The sequence below is a fragment of the Drosophila sechellia genome, chromosome 2L (assembly GCF_004382195.2).
Source record: "Drosophila sechellia strain sech25 chromosome 2L, ASM438219v1, whole genome shotgun sequence".
Classification (NCBI taxonomy): domain Eukaryota; kingdom Metazoa; phylum Arthropoda; class Insecta; order Diptera; family Drosophilidae; genus Drosophila; species Drosophila sechellia.
The window spans coordinates 459,484-474,919 of NC_045949.1; the positions used below are offsets into that span (position 1 = coordinate 459,484).

General features: G+C 46.9%; 6 protein-coding genes across 6 annotated transcripts; 4 read left to right on the top strand and 2 right to left on the bottom strand.

Annotated features, from left to right (window-relative positions):
- Window positions 1–10: 10 nt before the first annotated feature.
- On the top strand, window positions 11–3,353 carry LOC6617249 (F-box-like/WD repeat-containing protein ebi). The gene is made up of 3 exons (XM_002041540.2): window positions 11–393; window positions 459–1,657; window positions 1,736–3,353. The coding sequence occupies exons 1-3, from the start codon at window positions 336–338 to the stop codon at window positions 2,579–2,581; spliced, it is 2,103 nt and encodes a 700-aa protein (XP_002041576.1). The 5' UTR covers window positions 11–335; the 3' UTR covers window positions 2,582–3,353.
- Window positions 3,354–3,357: 4 nt separating this feature from the next.
- On the bottom strand, window positions 3,358–4,576 carry LOC6617250 (ribonuclease H2 subunit A). Its single transcript, XM_002041541.2, has one exon. The coding sequence runs from the start codon at window positions 4,529–4,531 to the stop codon at window positions 3,488–3,490; it is 1,044 nt and encodes a 347-aa protein (XP_002041577.1). The 5' UTR covers window positions 4,532–4,576; the 3' UTR covers window positions 3,358–3,487.
- A 302-nt stretch (window positions 4,577–4,878) lies between these two features.
- Window positions 4,879–5,640, top strand: LOC6617251 (60S acidic ribosomal protein P1). Its single transcript, XM_002041542.2, has 2 exons — window positions 4,879–5,075; window positions 5,227–5,640. Exons 1-2 carry the CDS (start codon window positions 5,004–5,006, stop codon window positions 5,491–5,493), a joined length of 339 nt encoding a protein of 112 aa, XP_002041578.1. The 5' UTR covers window positions 4,879–5,003; the 3' UTR covers window positions 5,494–5,640.
- Window positions 5,641–5,819: 179 nt separating this feature from the next.
- LOC6617252 lies at window positions 5,820–6,361 on the bottom strand. The gene has a single exon (XM_002041543.2). It carries the CDS (start codon window positions 6,300–6,302, stop codon window positions 5,877–5,879), a length of 426 nt encoding a protein of 141 aa, XP_002041579.1. The 5' UTR covers window positions 6,303–6,361; the 3' UTR covers window positions 5,820–5,876.
- Window positions 6,356–7,526, top strand: LOC6617253 (ADP-ribosylation factor-like protein 16). Its single transcript, XM_002041544.2, has 3 exons — window positions 6,356–6,611; window positions 6,677–7,110; window positions 7,165–7,526. Exons 2-3 carry the CDS (start codon window positions 6,722–6,724, stop codon window positions 7,355–7,357), a joined length of 582 nt encoding a protein of 193 aa, XP_002041580.1. The 5' UTR covers window positions 6,356–6,611; window positions 6,677–6,721; the 3' UTR covers window positions 7,358–7,526.
- A 338-nt stretch (window positions 7,527–7,864) lies between these two features.
- On the top strand, window positions 7,865–10,347 carry LOC6617254 (tetratricopeptide repeat protein 8). The gene is made up of 5 exons (XM_002041545.2): window positions 7,865–7,972; window positions 8,414–8,851; window positions 8,916–9,763; window positions 9,826–10,014; window positions 10,071–10,347. Exons 2-5 carry the CDS (start codon window positions 8,458–8,460, stop codon window positions 10,287–10,289), a joined length of 1,650 nt encoding a protein of 549 aa, XP_002041581.2. The 5' UTR covers window positions 7,865–7,972; window positions 8,414–8,457; the 3' UTR covers window positions 10,290–10,347.
- The last annotated feature ends 5,089 nt before the right edge of the window (window positions 10,348–15,436 follow it).

Genomic DNA, 15,436 nt, shown 5'->3' on the forward strand with positions numbered 1-15,436 from the left:
CACACCTTGAGATTACTCCGCCATTTTTTTGCGCGTTTCAGAAACGCGTTTTCGATTCCTCGGTTTTATTTGTGGAAAAAAATATGTGAAGTGCTCTTGCTGCAAGCAGCAAACTGGCAGAATTGAATACACAGGACCCACCAGATCGATCTAAATACCAGGAGTAGCTCCGGATACCGTGGCTTGCGCCGAAGTGATAAGCGTGCCGAATGCAGACGCATGTGTTACGCAGCACAGTTCCGATTTTCACACCGTAAAAACATAATTGGCATTGGAGATAGGAGTGGATTTTGGAGTGAGCTAGTAGTAGGAGAAGGAGCCAACCGCGTTCCGCCATGAGTTTTTCCAGCGACGAGGTGAACTTTCTGGTTTACCGATACCTGCAGGAGTCGGGTGAGTAAAACCCTCTAATGGCAAGATAAGAGCCCGCCGTAATCTCATGCAATCTCGTTTTCTAGGCTTTCTGCACTCGGCCTATGTGTTTGGTATTGAGTCACACATCTCGCAAAGTAATATCAATGGCGCATTGGTTCCACCGGCCGCCTTGCTCACCATCCTGCAAAAGGGTCTTCTCTATACTGAAGTGGAGTGGAGCGTAGGCGAGGACGGCGAGGTGGCGCGACCCATTGAAGGACTCTCTCTAATAGACGCTGTCATGCCGGAGGTGAAGCCCCTCAAGCCCATTGTAAAAACAGAGCCGGGAAAACCCGGGGCAGTGGATTCTTCTGCCCCTGCCGGTGGAAACCAGAACAACAATGCTAAGCCAGAGATAAAAATAGAACCGGGTACCGGAGTGGCGGGCTCAGCAGGTGGAAACAAGACTGCCGGCAGCACCACGGGCACCAGCACACCAACCGATCAGTCGGCCAGCGAGGTGGACTCCAGTGGAAATGCAGCAAATAATGCTGGCGGCACATACGCCGGAAACAATGGTGCTGGAGGCAACCAGGCCAGTACTGGAGGAACTAATAGCACAAGCACACCAGCTGGTGGAGATTCGGCAGCACCTGGGGCAAGTCAAAAAAAATCCCAGAACTCGAATGAAGCGGGAAGCTCATCTAGTGGCAATGCAGGCAATGCGAATGCCACCAGTACCGATGATGCAGCCTCCTCAACATCCACAAATGGCAATAGCAGCACTTCCAGCAGCGTAGAACAACCTACAAGCGGGCTGACGCCCGCTGGTGGAACTGTATCAACCTCCAATCCGGACGCAGCAGCATCGGGCGGAGCTTCGACTGCAGCAGGATCCAAGGCGCCCAGTGGAGCGGTTACGATTCGCGTAGGAGCCCAAGGAAGCAACGTGCAGTCTGGTTCGTCCAATGCTCAAAGCTCTGCTCCCAGTGGAACCATCTCCTCGTCTACCAGCGGAGGTGCTGGGACTCCCGCAGCTCTTGTACCCATGGACATTGACGAGAACATTGAAATACCAGAATCCAAGGCTCGTGTATTACGCGGCCACGAAAGCGAAGTGTTTATCTGTGCCTGGAATCCCAGCCGGGATTTACTGGCAAGCGGTTCGGGAGACAGCACTGCTAGGATATGGGACATGTCCGATGCAAACACTAACTCCAACCAGCTGGTGCTGCGCCACTGCATCCAGAAAGGCGGCGCTGAGGTGCCTAGCAACAAGGACGTCACCTCTCTGGACTGGAATGTAAGTAGAAGATCTTGGCAGTTAATCCTTGTGAAGTTTGCTTTCTGATCCGTTCTTAATATAATCTCGTTTTTGCAGTGTGATGGATCCTTGCTCGCCACCGGCAGCTACGATGGTTACGCCCGAATTTGGAAAACCGACGGTCGACTTGCATCTACTTTGGGACAACACAAGGGTCCGATCTTTGCTCTGAAGTGGAACAAGTGTGGAAACTACATCCTCTCGGCTGGCGTGGACAAGACGACGATCATCTGGGACGCATCCACGGGCCAATGCACCCAGCAATTTGCCTTTCACAGTGCTCCAGCCTTGGATGTGGACTGGCAGACAAACCAGGCCTTTGCATCTTGCAGTACGGATCAGCGGATACATGTGTGCCGGTTGGGTGTAAATGAACCCATCAAGACCTTTAAAGGACACACAAACGAGGTGAATGCAATCAAGTGGTGTCCGCAGGGCCAACTGCTGGCGTCCTGCTCTGATGACATGACCCTCAAGATCTGGAGCATGAACCGAGATCGCTGCTGCCACGATCTGCAGGCTCACTCAAAGGAGATCTATACGATAAAATGGTCGCCTACGGGGCCGGGAACCAACAATCCAAATACAAACCTGATCCTCGCATCCGCTTCGTTCGATTCCACGGTAAGACTTTGGGACGTGGAGAGGGGCAGCTGCATCCACACGCTCACCAAACACACGGAGCCAGTCTACTCGGTGGCCTTCAGTCCGGATGGAAAGCATTTGGCCTCCGGCAGCTTCGACAAGTGCGTACACATTTGGAGCACGCAAACGGGACACCTGGTGCACAGTTACAAGGGCACGGGCGGAATCTTTGAGGTCTGCTGGAACTCCAAGGGCACTAAAGTAGGTGCCAGTGCCTCCGATGGTAGCGTTTTCGTGTTGGACCTGCGAAAGTTCTGATTGCCGGAGCAGCCACAACTGGATTTCGTGTATTAAGCCAACGCTTAAAATAGTCAAGACTCTTTTTTCCAACTCATTATTTGGTAAAAATGAAATCAGTAGTTTTTCACTTTCATATGGAAAGAGAAGTTTTTACTTTTGATTCAAAAATTGCATTTTACTATATTTTTTAAAGAAGTGAAATATCAGTTTCAATTCTACCAACATAAATCGAATTGGATCTGGAGCCCGGACCTTAGGTAACTCCTTTCTTAGTTATCCCGCCCTGCAATCGTATTTGTAATTGCTTTAAATTCTAATTAGTTGTTTAAGGTACACCTTTTGAGATGAGATCCTCCCGCTATTGTCCACGTCTATTTCGTACGCTTAGTTTCGAGTCACAAAATATCGATATGCGCCTGGGATTTTAGGGGCTTCAACATGGTTGTAGTTCTCTTCAGATCAGCGGGATGCGACTCTTCTCATTTTAATCTTAATCATAAGCTCCATGTTTCTAAGGTCGTCCCTTTTTATACAAAAATCGTTTAGTATAACTTTGCATTTTGTTATTGTATCGATCAAAGATGCCAGCCAACCCGCTCCTATCCCCAGCAATCGCACAGTTGTCCTCCAAAAAGGGATGCCACGAGATCAGATCAGACCGATTCACGCATACATTCAGAACAGTGTAACTGCAGTCCCACGTAGTCTGTAATCGAACGTAATTATTAAGAACACGAGATTGGCGGAAACACAAGAACATCAGCAAAAATACATTAAAGATAAAAACTAAGCTGTTTTCGTTTTGGGCCTGGGATTTTTTGTTTGTATTTTGCCATTTTAAAACTTAATACTAAATTACTTAAATTAAACTTTATTCTTTGTAAATATAGATACTCCTGACCTTAATTTTATTCTTATTTGTTGCTAAAACTCCATTACGTTTTCCAGATGGCGTTGCTTAAAGAATCGGCACTCCTCGCGAATTACTTCGCCGGATTTTGTTGTGCCCTTAAAGAACTTTGTGAGCTTGGTGCCGGCGTACTTGGGCTTCTCAGAATCCGGCTCGTCGAACTCCATGTCATAGGCCTTGTCCGCCAGTGCGTTTTCCGCGGTGGACCAACTGAAGCGCACAAGTCGTGGAAATCCAAACACTAGATCAATGTACTCGGTCAGAAATCTCCTTGTGACCGGATCTCCCGGATATCCACTGCCGAACTCGTTATCCTTAATGACCAATCCCTCAGGGAAGCTCCACACCTTGAGGGCATGATCACGGGTGACTTTGGCGCAAATACTAGCAGCAGAGACTATTGGATAGGTGGAGTCAGCCTTTTTCGCCACGGTTATTTTAAAGTTGGGGAAACGTTTGAGCAACTTCTCCTGGTACTTCTCCGGGGGACCCACCGTGTCCACATAAACCTCGGCAATATTGACGCCCGCATCGATCGCCTGTTGGATTAGGCCCATGGCCGAGTCCATGGAAACTTCGTTCAGGGAGCACTTCGACCGCCGGTACATGCTGGTGCTGATCGTGTTCGGCGATATGATCTCCACGGCCCAGCCAACGCAACTGGTCGCATATTCCTTGGTGTTGATATCGTTAAATATAATATCACGTTTCCCCTCGGTTAGTTGTTTGGAATCGGCGCATCCCAGGTCCTCTAAAGCCTTGTTTCTTTCCAGTGGACAGTAGGAGATCCCATATACCATAGGTCCCAGGACGGGACCACGCCCTGCTTCGTCCACGCCCAGCATGCACGGCTTATCCTTGCAGATATCCGGAACATCGCTGAGGTAAACTGTGTTGCGGCTGTTCTCCTTGCTGGCTATAAATGGACCCAGGGCCTTCAAGGAGCCTATTTTTCCGCTATCCTTAAAATCTACATCATCGGGATCTTCGTCGTTCTCATCAATACTTTCTATAGATTTGTTTTCTTTTTTTACAACTAAATCTTCTTGGTCCGACATTTTCGCGCGCTTTTTATTGTTTACGTTTAAGCAATGCTATGGGCACACTAATTGTGTACATAATGTTTCAGTGTGACTCTTTCGTCATTATACCAAAATGTCTTTTTTTCAGTATTCTCAATACCATTACGGAAATGTCTTTTATTAAAACAGAGAGAAAAACATAGAACCAAGAACGGTGTTAGGGCAACTGTTTAAAAAGCTTAAGAATAAACTAGTTTAAATAAGAGATGAACTTGGAAGTAAGAACGAGTTTTCTCCTAAATAGTATTTCCTGACAATATAATGCAAATTTTCATTAACGCTTGGTATTTTTTTTCGTTATCGGCCTGGTCACACTACATATCAACTGCTCTTTCCGGTTTAGGATTTTGACCAGCGTGCTTGTTCTCGTCCCGAGCTAAGGCCATTTGTTATAAACAATTAATTTTTGGCAACTTGCACAATCAGTGATTAGCCACAGCACTTCGACATGTCCACCAAAGCCGAGCTCGCCTGCGTCTACGCCTCCCTCATCCTCGTCGATGACGATGTCGCCGTCACCGTAAGTTTTTCGATTTTGATTTTGCAATCGGGGACGCAGCAAATCCTCCAAAGCCGCGGCCATCGGCCGGAAGTATTGGACAATTTGCGGGTCTTACGGTATCTTTCGCACTGCCGCAACATGTGCTGATCTTATTTTTTGGATTCACCAGGGTGAGAAGATCAACACCATCCTGAAGGCCGCCAACGTCGAGGTGGAGCCCTACTGGCCCGGTCTGTTCGCCAAGGCCCTGGAGGGCATCAACGTCAAGGACCTGATCACCAACATCGGATCCGGAGTTGGTGCCGCCCCCGCCGGTGGTGCTGCCCCCGCTGCCGCCGCCGCTGCTCCAGCCGCCGAGTCCAAGAAGGAGGAGAAGAAGAAGGAGGAGGAGTCCGACCAGTCTGACGACGACATGGGCTTCGGTCTGTTCGACTAAGTCCTCTAGAACTTCTCGACAACCGGACATCCGTTGTGTTTGTGCTGTAATCCTCGAGAGGTGGACGTGTGCCCGTGTTTCCCGACATGCGTACACGTTTTAATGTACAAATGTGAGGAAATATAGAAGACGTTTGCTAAAAAATTATCGAGACTCTCCTTTTCACAACGGTGCATAATTATTTTGGCTTACTGCGTTATTGGTATTCCACTGCCTTTTTTGAGTAGATTACATTTTAGTTAATTAAGCACAGGAAAGAGGTTGCAGTAGAATAGGCCAATAATTTGGTCAGTCGGGTTTGAAGGCTCCGATTAAAGTGTTCAAGGTTTTTTTTTACAAAAGCTGTCATACAGCTAATATTTATTGTATATAACGAACGTAGACTAGAATAACGCCTCCTCGAGGATCTTTGCTAGGGCACGAAGATTGGGTCCGTCGATTTGCTTGAGACCCAAGCCCACCACGAACTCCGTCGGGCACTTGTGGAGTCCGGTTCTGTTGACCAGAAACTGGATGGCGCTGCGGGTCTCGTCAGTGTCCAAGCCCAAGCAGCAGTTCATCGTGATGGGCACCGATACGTGGAACTCCGGATTGTCCACTGGTCCGTGCAGATAGGGAACCACCCTTTCGTCCTTTTTGACATCGAAGTGCACGTTGTAGATGCCGGGAATCTTGCCGAGCTGCGTTATGACTAAAAACCACTTCTTGGCGAAGCAGTGGAACACTATCTCCGTGGGGACGCCATTCACGTCCGCTGAAAACTGCCTGTCGAATCCGATTTGTCGAGGTTTGTCTGCTGTGTGGTTCATTTTTTTGAGCAATTGTAAAAGCGCTTATCAATGTTAATATTGTTTACGATGAGACAGCATGAAAAAGCGATGAAAAATACATCGATATCTTATCGATAGTTATTATGCATTGATGTGCTCATTTGAAGTGTGGCCGAATGGTTTCGAATTTCGTGAGCACGCAGTTCAAACTTTTGCACTTTTCCTAAGAGAGCCATCTTGCAGAAAAAATTTGAACTACTGACACAAGATTTTGATTACGCGATTGAATTTAAATTTTTAACCATTTGTAAACATTTGAAATATAAAATAAAATAGAAATAAAAACATGTAAGTGTTGCCTAACTATTCCGATTGTGATTTAATTAATTAATTAATAAACTTTGGTAACCAAGGCTACCTTTGCTAGATCCATAAATAAAATCCAAGTAAAAGCAGAAATGTCCACCTGCATTTGCTTGGGCCCCAAAAGAGCGGGCAAAACGCACCTTTTAAAAGCTTTACAGGATCCGGAAACCATCGACGAGACCACGTTTTCCATGCCCACCATTGGCACTGGGATTTACCGAATCCATTTTCCAACAAAATCGCCAAATGGGGATAAAAATAAGCCCCCTCCCGCAGAAGCCCCAGCTAACATTCCTCATGGCGGTAAAAATCTGCCCAAATCCATACAGATCCTGGAAATTGGAGGGAGTATGGCCCCCTTGTGGAGGCAGTATTTCGAGGACGTCAAGAAGCTGATTTACGTGGTGGACACCTCTAATTTGTGTCAGATTTCAGCCGCCGGCGTTCTTTTCTATTCAATCCTCACCGAGCCGCGTCTGCAGTAAGTAAAGTGGAAATGAACTGAAAGCTCATGCACTAGTTAAATTCGTCGCAGGCACAATACTAAGATCCTGTTGGTGCTGGCCAAAATGGATTACTCCTACCGCCAGATGCGAAACGAGGCTCTGCTCATGCTGCAGATGCAGAAGTTGCAAAAGCAGATCTGCCAGCAGGTGACCATCGTGGAGGCCAGCGCCGTCACCAAAGTGGGCTTGGACCCCATCTACGATTGGCTGCAGAGACCCTAAATAATAAAATATCATAGAAATGAGTGTGTTCCAGAAACCCATTAATGTTTGGTTTTCCATAATCATGTTGTCACTTACATCAATGATAGACCAGTAAAAATATAAAACTCTGTTCCAATGCATCTTTATGTGGCTTTAATTAATAAAATTATACGTGAGCACAGCCTAATCTATGAGAAAGAAGTTAATATCTAGATTAAGACCTAGACATCCCAAAAAGCAGATTTCCCATAAGCAAAAGGAGATGCAGGTGCAGATGCCTTCCCGGAAGACGAGTCAAGGAAAAGTTGGAAATATTAACCAAGGAAAACCATTAATGATTCGTGCTCAAATTAACATTAGAAGTTTAGGTAGATTCACAGGGTGGTATAGTCAGGATGTCACAACAGGGTGACTCCCCAGTGACAGGAACAGGCGCACTGCCAAGTAATTAATGTTTTGGCCGACCAGGTATCCATGGTAATCGACTCGTACCCCGAACCTAACCAATTCGAGCCATACCGGAAGACCCTTTCCATATGGCGAGTATACACCTATACCTGAGAGAGGCCAGTCAGTCGATACCAGAAACCGCAGCAGCGGAGGAATCTACAAATTAAGTCCCGTGGAAAAGAGGTAGGCGGGAAGTACAAATTATGGGCATAGAAAAATTAGATGGCATGGAGACGAGCCAAGAACTGAGACCAGATTCGAGCTCGGAGGAGTCCAGAGGAGCGGAGAAGGGGAGATGGACCGCAGGAAGCAGCAGCCGCATTCCTGATGCCCCTGGATTTTCGGGCTTGGAGGGGCAGAGGAATGACACGCATCCGGTTTTAAAATTCCAGCAATCGAAGCGCAGCAGAAGAGCCCGAAAAAAGGAACCCAGCCGAGGAATTCAAACACTTGAATCGGACACAGATACACAATATACTGAACGAAATTATAAGATTTTTGAGAATCTAAATATTTATTTATTATATGAATATGAATATGAATATGATTTCCAAAATATGATTTCTTTCTGACTAACCTTATCAAATTTACTCGTTCTATGCGGAATTCTCAACATCTGTGTAGAGTTTTTTCCGAGTGTGACAACTAAAGACAAAGGACGCGAATCGATGGCATCAGCGATGCTGGCGACTCTGGAGCTGGACTACTTCAGGGCGGTGTCCCTCTACCGTCGACGCTCCTACGAGAGGTGTGCGGAGCTGTGCAACGCACTCCTGCAGGCCGGTCACGATGGCCATGTCCAACTGTTCACCACCAAGGAGGTGGAGGAGGAGGAGCAGCACCAGCAGCAGCAGGCGGAGCACAGCAGATTCGGTAGCAATTTGCAACGCATTGGCCCTAGGCCAAGAGGAGCAGCTGGAGGTGGAGCCGGGGCAGTTGACTCTGGGCCGTCCATCATGATGCCCACTTGGCTGATGGAGGGCGTGTGGCAATTAAAGATGCGCGCCCTTACGCAGCGCGTATACGTGGACGACCTGGACGAGGACGATGGCGGGAATGAGGGTAAGCAAGTGACATTTTTTTGGTCTCACTCATTAATTGTTTAATAATTTGCCATTGCTGGCAGCCACCGAGGAAGTGGAGTTTGAGCGTATAGCCACTGCTGCTCGACCGGGAAGCAGTATAAAGACCGCTTTCCAGCCACGCCCCCTTACCAATCAGAGGGCGCAGCAGGCGCGGAGCAGGGGTTCCGGAGTGGCCCACTCCAGTGATGGCCGCTTAAATAGTTCCCGGCCAGGATCGGCGGCAGTGGCTCGACCTGGCACAAGTCTCAGTCGACCGGGATCCTCGCTGGGATCTCGTTGCGGAACCGCCTCCAGGATTCGAGCCACCTCGGCAGCGGCTTTTAATGTAGGTGATGCCACTTCGAAACTGTACCAGGCGTCCCGTCTGAATCCCACCATATACGCCGAACGGGAAACGCTTGTGAAAGCCTTGTTTCAGTTCCTCTACTACCACGAAGCGGATGTGCAAAAAGCCCACTCCCTTTGTCAAGCGGTTCTGGAAGTTGAGCGCCAGAAGCCCAGTGGTTCCACTGGATGCACACTGTCCTGGTGGTGGCAACAGCAGATGGGCCGATGTCTTCTTGCCCTGCATTATCCACGAAGAGCGGAGCCATTTCTGCAGCAATCCCTGGCCAGCTTTCCCCATCCGGACACTTATCTACTCCTCTCCAGAGTATACCAAAGAATAAAGCAACCCGAGCGAGCTTTGCTCGTGATCGGCGAAGTGGTGGACTCGCGACCCTTTGACGTCACCTACCGACTGGAGCAGGCGAGAATCCACCAGGTCATGGAACAACAGGAGGACGCACTGCAGCTCTACAGACTGGTGGCCAAACTGCATCCAATTAATGTGGAATCTCTCGCCAGCATTGCTGTGGGCTACTTTTACGACAACAATCCGGAAATGGGGGTAATATTATGACCCAATTAATAAGGAGTGCATATTGAATTGAAAAGACCGCTTTACCATAGTTGATGTACTACCGGAGGATTTTGTCCTTGGGAGCCCAGTCTCCTGAGCTCTACTGCAATATAGCGCTGTGTTGTCTATATGGCGGGCAAATCGACTTGGTTCTGCCTTGTTTCCAACGAGCTTTGGCCACGGCTACCCAACCCGGCCAAAAAGCAGACATTTGGTATAATCTCAGTTTTGTGGCGGTGGTAAGTGGGGTTTAATGTATATTTAATGTATACATTATTGAAATACTTTCCGACAGACTTCTGGTGACTTCAACTTAGCCAAAAGATGTCTCCAACTATGCCTCACATCAGATGCCCAGAATGGAGCCGCACTTAATAACCTGGCTGTGTTGGCTGCTCAGTCTGGAGACATTTTGGGGGCCAAGTCCTACCTGAATGCAGCCAAGGATGTGATGCCCGATGCTGCGGAGGTAACCACCAATCTGCAATTCATGGATGTGCATTACAAGCTATAAAACCTAATGTCACTTGCAGAGCTCGAAAATAAAACAATTGCAACCATTCAGTTTGTAATGCTAATTGACTTAAACCCAGTGATTTATCTTTTGAAGTACTTTAAAGCGTCCACCTTATATGCTTCCCATTATAACAATTTTAGTTAGCGGACTCAGCAGAAAATCTTCGACAAATGTTGTGAAAAATCCAGCAGCACCAAATGGAGAAGTTTGTGAAATCATTGTGTCATTTGTCAGGTGTTCGGGTCAGCAAACCTGCTGATGCTGATGCTGGAGCTGAAAACGTTGCTTCTGGCGGGGAATGGGAGTGTTCTGCCACACCACCCACTAAGCCCCACCCGCCCCCTTATTTGACTAGAACAAATGATAAGCGCCAAATATTTGTTGATAAATGTTTGAAAATTAACTAGCAACGTCCGACGACGTTGAACTCATCGCGCTGGCATGCAAAAGCCAAATATTTATCAGCCTAGAAGCGGCCGTTCTACTTAGTTGGGGATTACAGATCCCACGGTTCGGGGACCAAGATGCTAATCGAAATTTGAATAACGCTCTTGAGCTTCCAGTTGTGCCAAAAACGATAAACATACGGTTCACACACTCGGAAAAACAATAAATTTCATGAATTATAGATGTGGTTTTGAAAAGAATTCGACCTCAAAACGGATGCAAAGCTGAAGGTGCAAATTAGACTGATAACTGAGGATCTTAAGAACCTTGGTCATTCATACTTCAGTGTACAAGAAATGTTTCTACTCGACAGAGAACTTGTTTGTTTTCTAACTTTAAATGCGAGTCCAGCCACATTTTGTTGTCGTGTACATGTCTATCTGATTCTACACATCTACGTGTATCTCTATCTCTATCTGTATCTGTATCTGTATCTTGTATTTGCCCGTTTCCGTTTTCGAGGAGAGTTTCGTTTTCTTGTTGGCATTGAATTCGCATTCGCGTTGACTGGGCTTATCAGCCTTTGGGTCGAAATGCGTCAGCGTTTGCGAGCACTTGACGGGCTTTTTACTTTTCATTTTTATCACAGACATGCCAGCGAATTGCAGCACTGCTCAAAACTCACCTGCCCCTCAGTCGGAGTGACTAGTTAATCATTGCCGGATTCGCCTCGTCCGGCGGCAGGTGCCTCCAAAGTGTCAAGATGATCTCGTAACGCGACTCTCAATTAGCCGGCCACACCTGACAGCTGCAGATTGAGCTGTGAGTCGGGAACTGAGTCGAGAAAGGTATTTCGCCGGTCTCCACATACTCCATTTCACCTCCCCCCACTCGGGACTCCCCTTTTCGCAGCTTTTCAAATATTTCTGGCGCACGAGCTGAACGATCTGAGATACGCCAAGTTCTTTTACTTCTTTAGGCTTTGTTCCAGATGCAATGATTTTTCGATCAGTTGATCGACTCAACTCTACATTCATTGCCACATATATAACGGACTCAAAATATATAGAACTATAATTCAGATTCTGGCGTGCTGCATTAGTATCTATAGATCTGTAACTTGATTTTAAGTAAATTGTTTTGAGATGTGTGTCATGTGTGAAATTGTATATGTGCATACATTCCGCACACTTCACACGCCTCTGTTTGAACAAGTGTTTTTCCTGCGGTTTATTTCTATTTCTGCCTAAAACTGTGTTACCATAATAATATGGCAACCAGCCCCCCAGCTCCTTCTCTTTCCCGAGCCCATGGGAACCAAATACATTACCGTGAATCCATTGATAGCCGAGAAGTCCATGTCTAGGCTTGCTGTGGGTAGACCGCAAGAGCGAAAAGCACCATCATCTTCTCCGGCTGACATGGAGATGCAGCTTGGCTGCCCCGGGTCATTCCTTTCCCCTTGCCACTGGTTCTTCCGATCCTGCAGCCCATATAAAAGCTCATTAAAAACATAAAAAAAGAGCAGCCAGGCAAACGGAGCCAGGGCAGCAGCTACTGTACGGAGCTTGGATGATTTCGTCGATTTTTAGCGGCCATAATAACCCCCTTCAAGATCCCCCATGTTCCTGGCGAAGAAATCTCCTCTAAAGGAAGAAAAGCAAAGGAAAGGCCAAAACAGGTAAGTCAACAACAGGCAAACAATTTGCACAGCGAGAAAATGATGACGTTTTGTGTGTAAAGATTACTGAATCGATCGATTGCCCTGTAGAACGTATGCTCGATCAAACCTCTAAGGGTTGGATCTGACTTCCAGCCTAGTAAATACTTTTTTTTTCACTGTATTCATCCGCTCGCACTACGCACGCGCGACGTCGACGTTCTCTGCTGCGTGGCTGCCTTTATGGTGTGTGTGGTTTGTTTCCTTTTTTTGGGGCTTTGGGGCCTTGGCAGCCTCGAAACTCGTGCCTTGCGTTGCTCTTCCTCTTGCTGTTAGCCGGTATTTACAGGGTATTCAGGGAGGATTTGTAGTATAGGGTATACGTATTGATTAAATTGACTATAAAATGAAATATTACTCAACGCCAATAGGGCTCCTTCAAGCGCAGATCGGTCGAGTATATCCTGTATGTTGTTGCTGCTGCTGATGATGATGACGATGCTAAAGATTGCAATCACGTTGCGTGCAGCGTACAGAATTTGTATCTTTAAGATACATCTGCCACCCCTTCTCGACTCCCTGCTCCCTGAATTTCAATTCGCCGGAATTTATTTAGAACACATTGTTGCTGCTCCCGTTGGAGGTTGCTGTAGCTGCTCTGCCGCGACGTTGCAGCCGGGGGCTCAGCAGGACCAGCAGCAACACAACACAACAGCAACAGCAACAGCTACAGCAACACAGCAGCAACATGCCGCATTCCAAGGCCCAAAAAAGGCAAATCCCAAGCTGCAGCAGCGGCAAAATCGATTGGCAGCCTGAAATTTCATTGCAGTTTAGTCGGATTGCCGCTCGCCAGCTAAAACCGAGAGAAGAGAGAGAAAAGTTCGGTTCGAATAAATTGAATCGAATCGAATGAGATGCCAAAGAGCCGCGATGCGATGCCGACTGGAAATGGAGTGAAAGTAGGGTAAGCAGATTAGACTCTTCGGATTCGATTTGACTCCGACTTGGCGAGCATGTACACTTGACCAAAAAGTAAGTTATGGTTCTGCCTTTTAGGTATTTAAGATAATAGCAGTAGTCCAGGCTTCAATTTAAATATTTCTCCAAGTGCACGACATTCCCAACACTACACACATTCGGCCAGCCAAAGGTCGGAGTTGAAACTCTCGCTCTCCCATTAAGGTGACCCTGCCCTATGCACCCCCTCCCACTCCTTTTGCGACTCACCACCCTAAAAACTTATTTAAATTCCTCGACAAAAAAGAGAGCTACTCGCCGTACCAGCGATTCAAATAGGAAGTGAGTTAGTGTAACAAATGTAATAAAAATACCTGGGATACATTTTTCGATGATGGTCTGAGCACGAAGTTGTGAAAGGGGGGCGGCCCATTACCATTATCGTGGCCAGCAGAAATATTTGACCATAATAAAATGAATTGAAAACAAAGCAAATCGAATCGAACAGCGAATCGAAGCGGAAACCTAATCGTCAACTCATCGAAGCTTACGATACTCTCGATCGCGAGTGATAAGGTGTTCAGTGCTGGGTGTTGAGTGGGGCTTGCATTCACTTTAAAAGTGCTTGAAGAGGGTAGAACATTTTCAAGATTGCTTAGTAATTTTTACATTTTGATGCCCAACAAATAAGCCCGGTCCATTGCTATGCCATTTACTCATCCAGACTATGACAGGGAGAGGGTTTTTAACAGAAATGGTAGGGGGTATGCGACAATCGGCGATATCGACGAGCCATCGACTGGCAGTGAAGCGTAGCGAAAACACGCCAGAAACAGCAACACACACCACATCCACATCAACATCAGTGGGTTGGTACCCGCGTCATATGCCAACTTATTCAATAAATTCCTGGCCTCCTCGCCATATCATCATCGCCAGCGACTTTGGCTCTGCCCAATACCGCAAAGAGCCCGAGGAATTTTGAATAGAAAGAGGATCAATGGCAGCTGCTCTTGGCTGAAAGATCACTTTGCCAAAAAAAAGGCCAGAAATGCGCGCCAATTCCGCAAAAGCGATTCTCTGGACCGGGAGACTGGAGACTGAAATCGACTTCAAGGAATTGCATAAAACATTTTTGGCCGTTCTTTTTTTATTTTTTCACTCTCCTCACTCGAAACTTCGGCCTCGACCAGGCTCAAAACCGCGCACACACACACAAGCACAGATATAGAACGTATATCTACACGATATTGACCAAGAACGTAGTTCCCAAAAGGCAGCTTACAGCAACAACAACAACCGGTCTTAGAGAACCAGCGACGACCAAGCGACCGACCAAAGACGAAAGAATAACGAACGGCCACAAAACAAAAAAATAAAAACAAGAATGAAAAGCTTGGGCTTCAAGTCGAAGATGGAAGTACTCTAGATCTCTTGTAGTCAGGCTGATCCGGTGGGTGACAAACAGCCCAACTACCTTTGCTCCAATTTCCTTACACCATGCGTTTGTCAATAGTCAAATTTCAAAAGGTACATTTTTTGAAACCTAGAAACCTTTTTTAATTCTTCGCGTTGTATCCCAAACAGGGTATAACAGACATCATCAACGCAAAGTACACTCAAAGAAATCAAAGGCTGTGCGGGTTGTTCCCATCGAATCCCCGCCTCCCCGGAATGTCTCGCCCAATTTCTACCCCTTCCCCACTACTTCCCTGACTTCAGTCAACAAGTTATGTCCATGGCAAGACGACCCGACCCCGACCCCTTGACTCTCCAATTCTGAGTCTTCGGCTTTTGGCCGGGTCTTCAGGGGCGTAGCGAGGTTTTGGCACGGGGGCACAAATTCGATCATCTTTATATTGTGTTTTGGTTTTTTTTAGTTACGATTTTTATATCATGTCGATTTCTTCTGTAAAGTCTTAATTTTTGTTGTGGATTTTTCTTAGTAGCCCCTTCGACGAACTGGTTAAAACCTTACTTGGCTTACACTGATCCCCGCCCTTTCGTGGGGCGTGTGTATGCCGCATATTTGAAGCAAATGATGGTTGAAGAGGCGGAGGAGGGGAAATGAAAAGGAGGAAAGCTAAAGAAGAGAAGAAGAGGGAAGAGGGAGCAAAAGGAATCCAGCAAATCAAGC

Bases quoted from the DNA above. Each gene is read 5' to 3' on its own strand.
- LOC6617254 (XM_002041545.2), top strand. From the start codon at position 8,458: ATGGCATCAGCGATGCTGGCGACTCTGGAGCTGGACTACTTCAGGGCG. The intron at 8,852-8,915 runs GTAAGCAAGTGA...CATTGCTGGCAG, and splicing joins GGACGATGGCGGGAATGAGG to CCACCGAGGAAGTGGAGTTT. The intron at 9,764-9,825 runs GTAATATTATGA...GCTTTACCATAG, and splicing joins ACAACAATCCGGAAATGGGG to TTGATGTACTACCGGAGGAT.
- LOC6617251 (XM_002041542.2), top strand. From the start codon at position 5,004: ATGTCCACCAAAGCCGAGCTCGCCTGCGTCTACGCCTCCCTCATCCTC. The intron at 5,076-5,226 runs GTAAGTTTTTCG...TGGATTCACCAG, and splicing joins ATGACGATGTCGCCGTCACC to GGTGAGAAGATCAACACCAT.
- LOC6617250 (XM_002041541.2), bottom strand. From the start codon at position 4,531: ATGTCGGACCAAGAAGATTTAGTTGTAAAAAAAGAAAACAAATCTATA.
- LOC6617253 (XM_002041544.2), top strand. From the start codon at position 6,722: ATGTCCACCTGCATTTGCTTGGGCCCCAAAAGAGCGGGCAAAACGCAC. The intron at 7,111-7,164 runs GTAAGTAAAGTG...AATTCGTCGCAG, and splicing joins CTCACCGAGCCGCGTCTGCA to GCACAATACTAAGATCCTGT.
- LOC6617249 (XM_002041540.2), top strand. From the start codon at position 336: ATGAGTTTTTCCAGCGACGAGGTGAACTTTCTGGTTTACCGATACCTG. The intron at 394-458 runs GTGAGTAAAACC...CTCGTTTTCTAG, and splicing joins CCGATACCTGCAGGAGTCGG to GCTTTCTGCACTCGGCCTAT. The intron at 1,658-1,735 runs GTAAGTAGAAGA...TCGTTTTTGCAG, and splicing joins TCACCTCTCTGGACTGGAAT to TGTGATGGATCCTTGCTCGC.
- LOC6617252 (XM_002041543.2), bottom strand. From the start codon at position 6,302: ATGAACCACACAGCAGACAAACCTCGACAAATCGGATTCGACAGGCAG.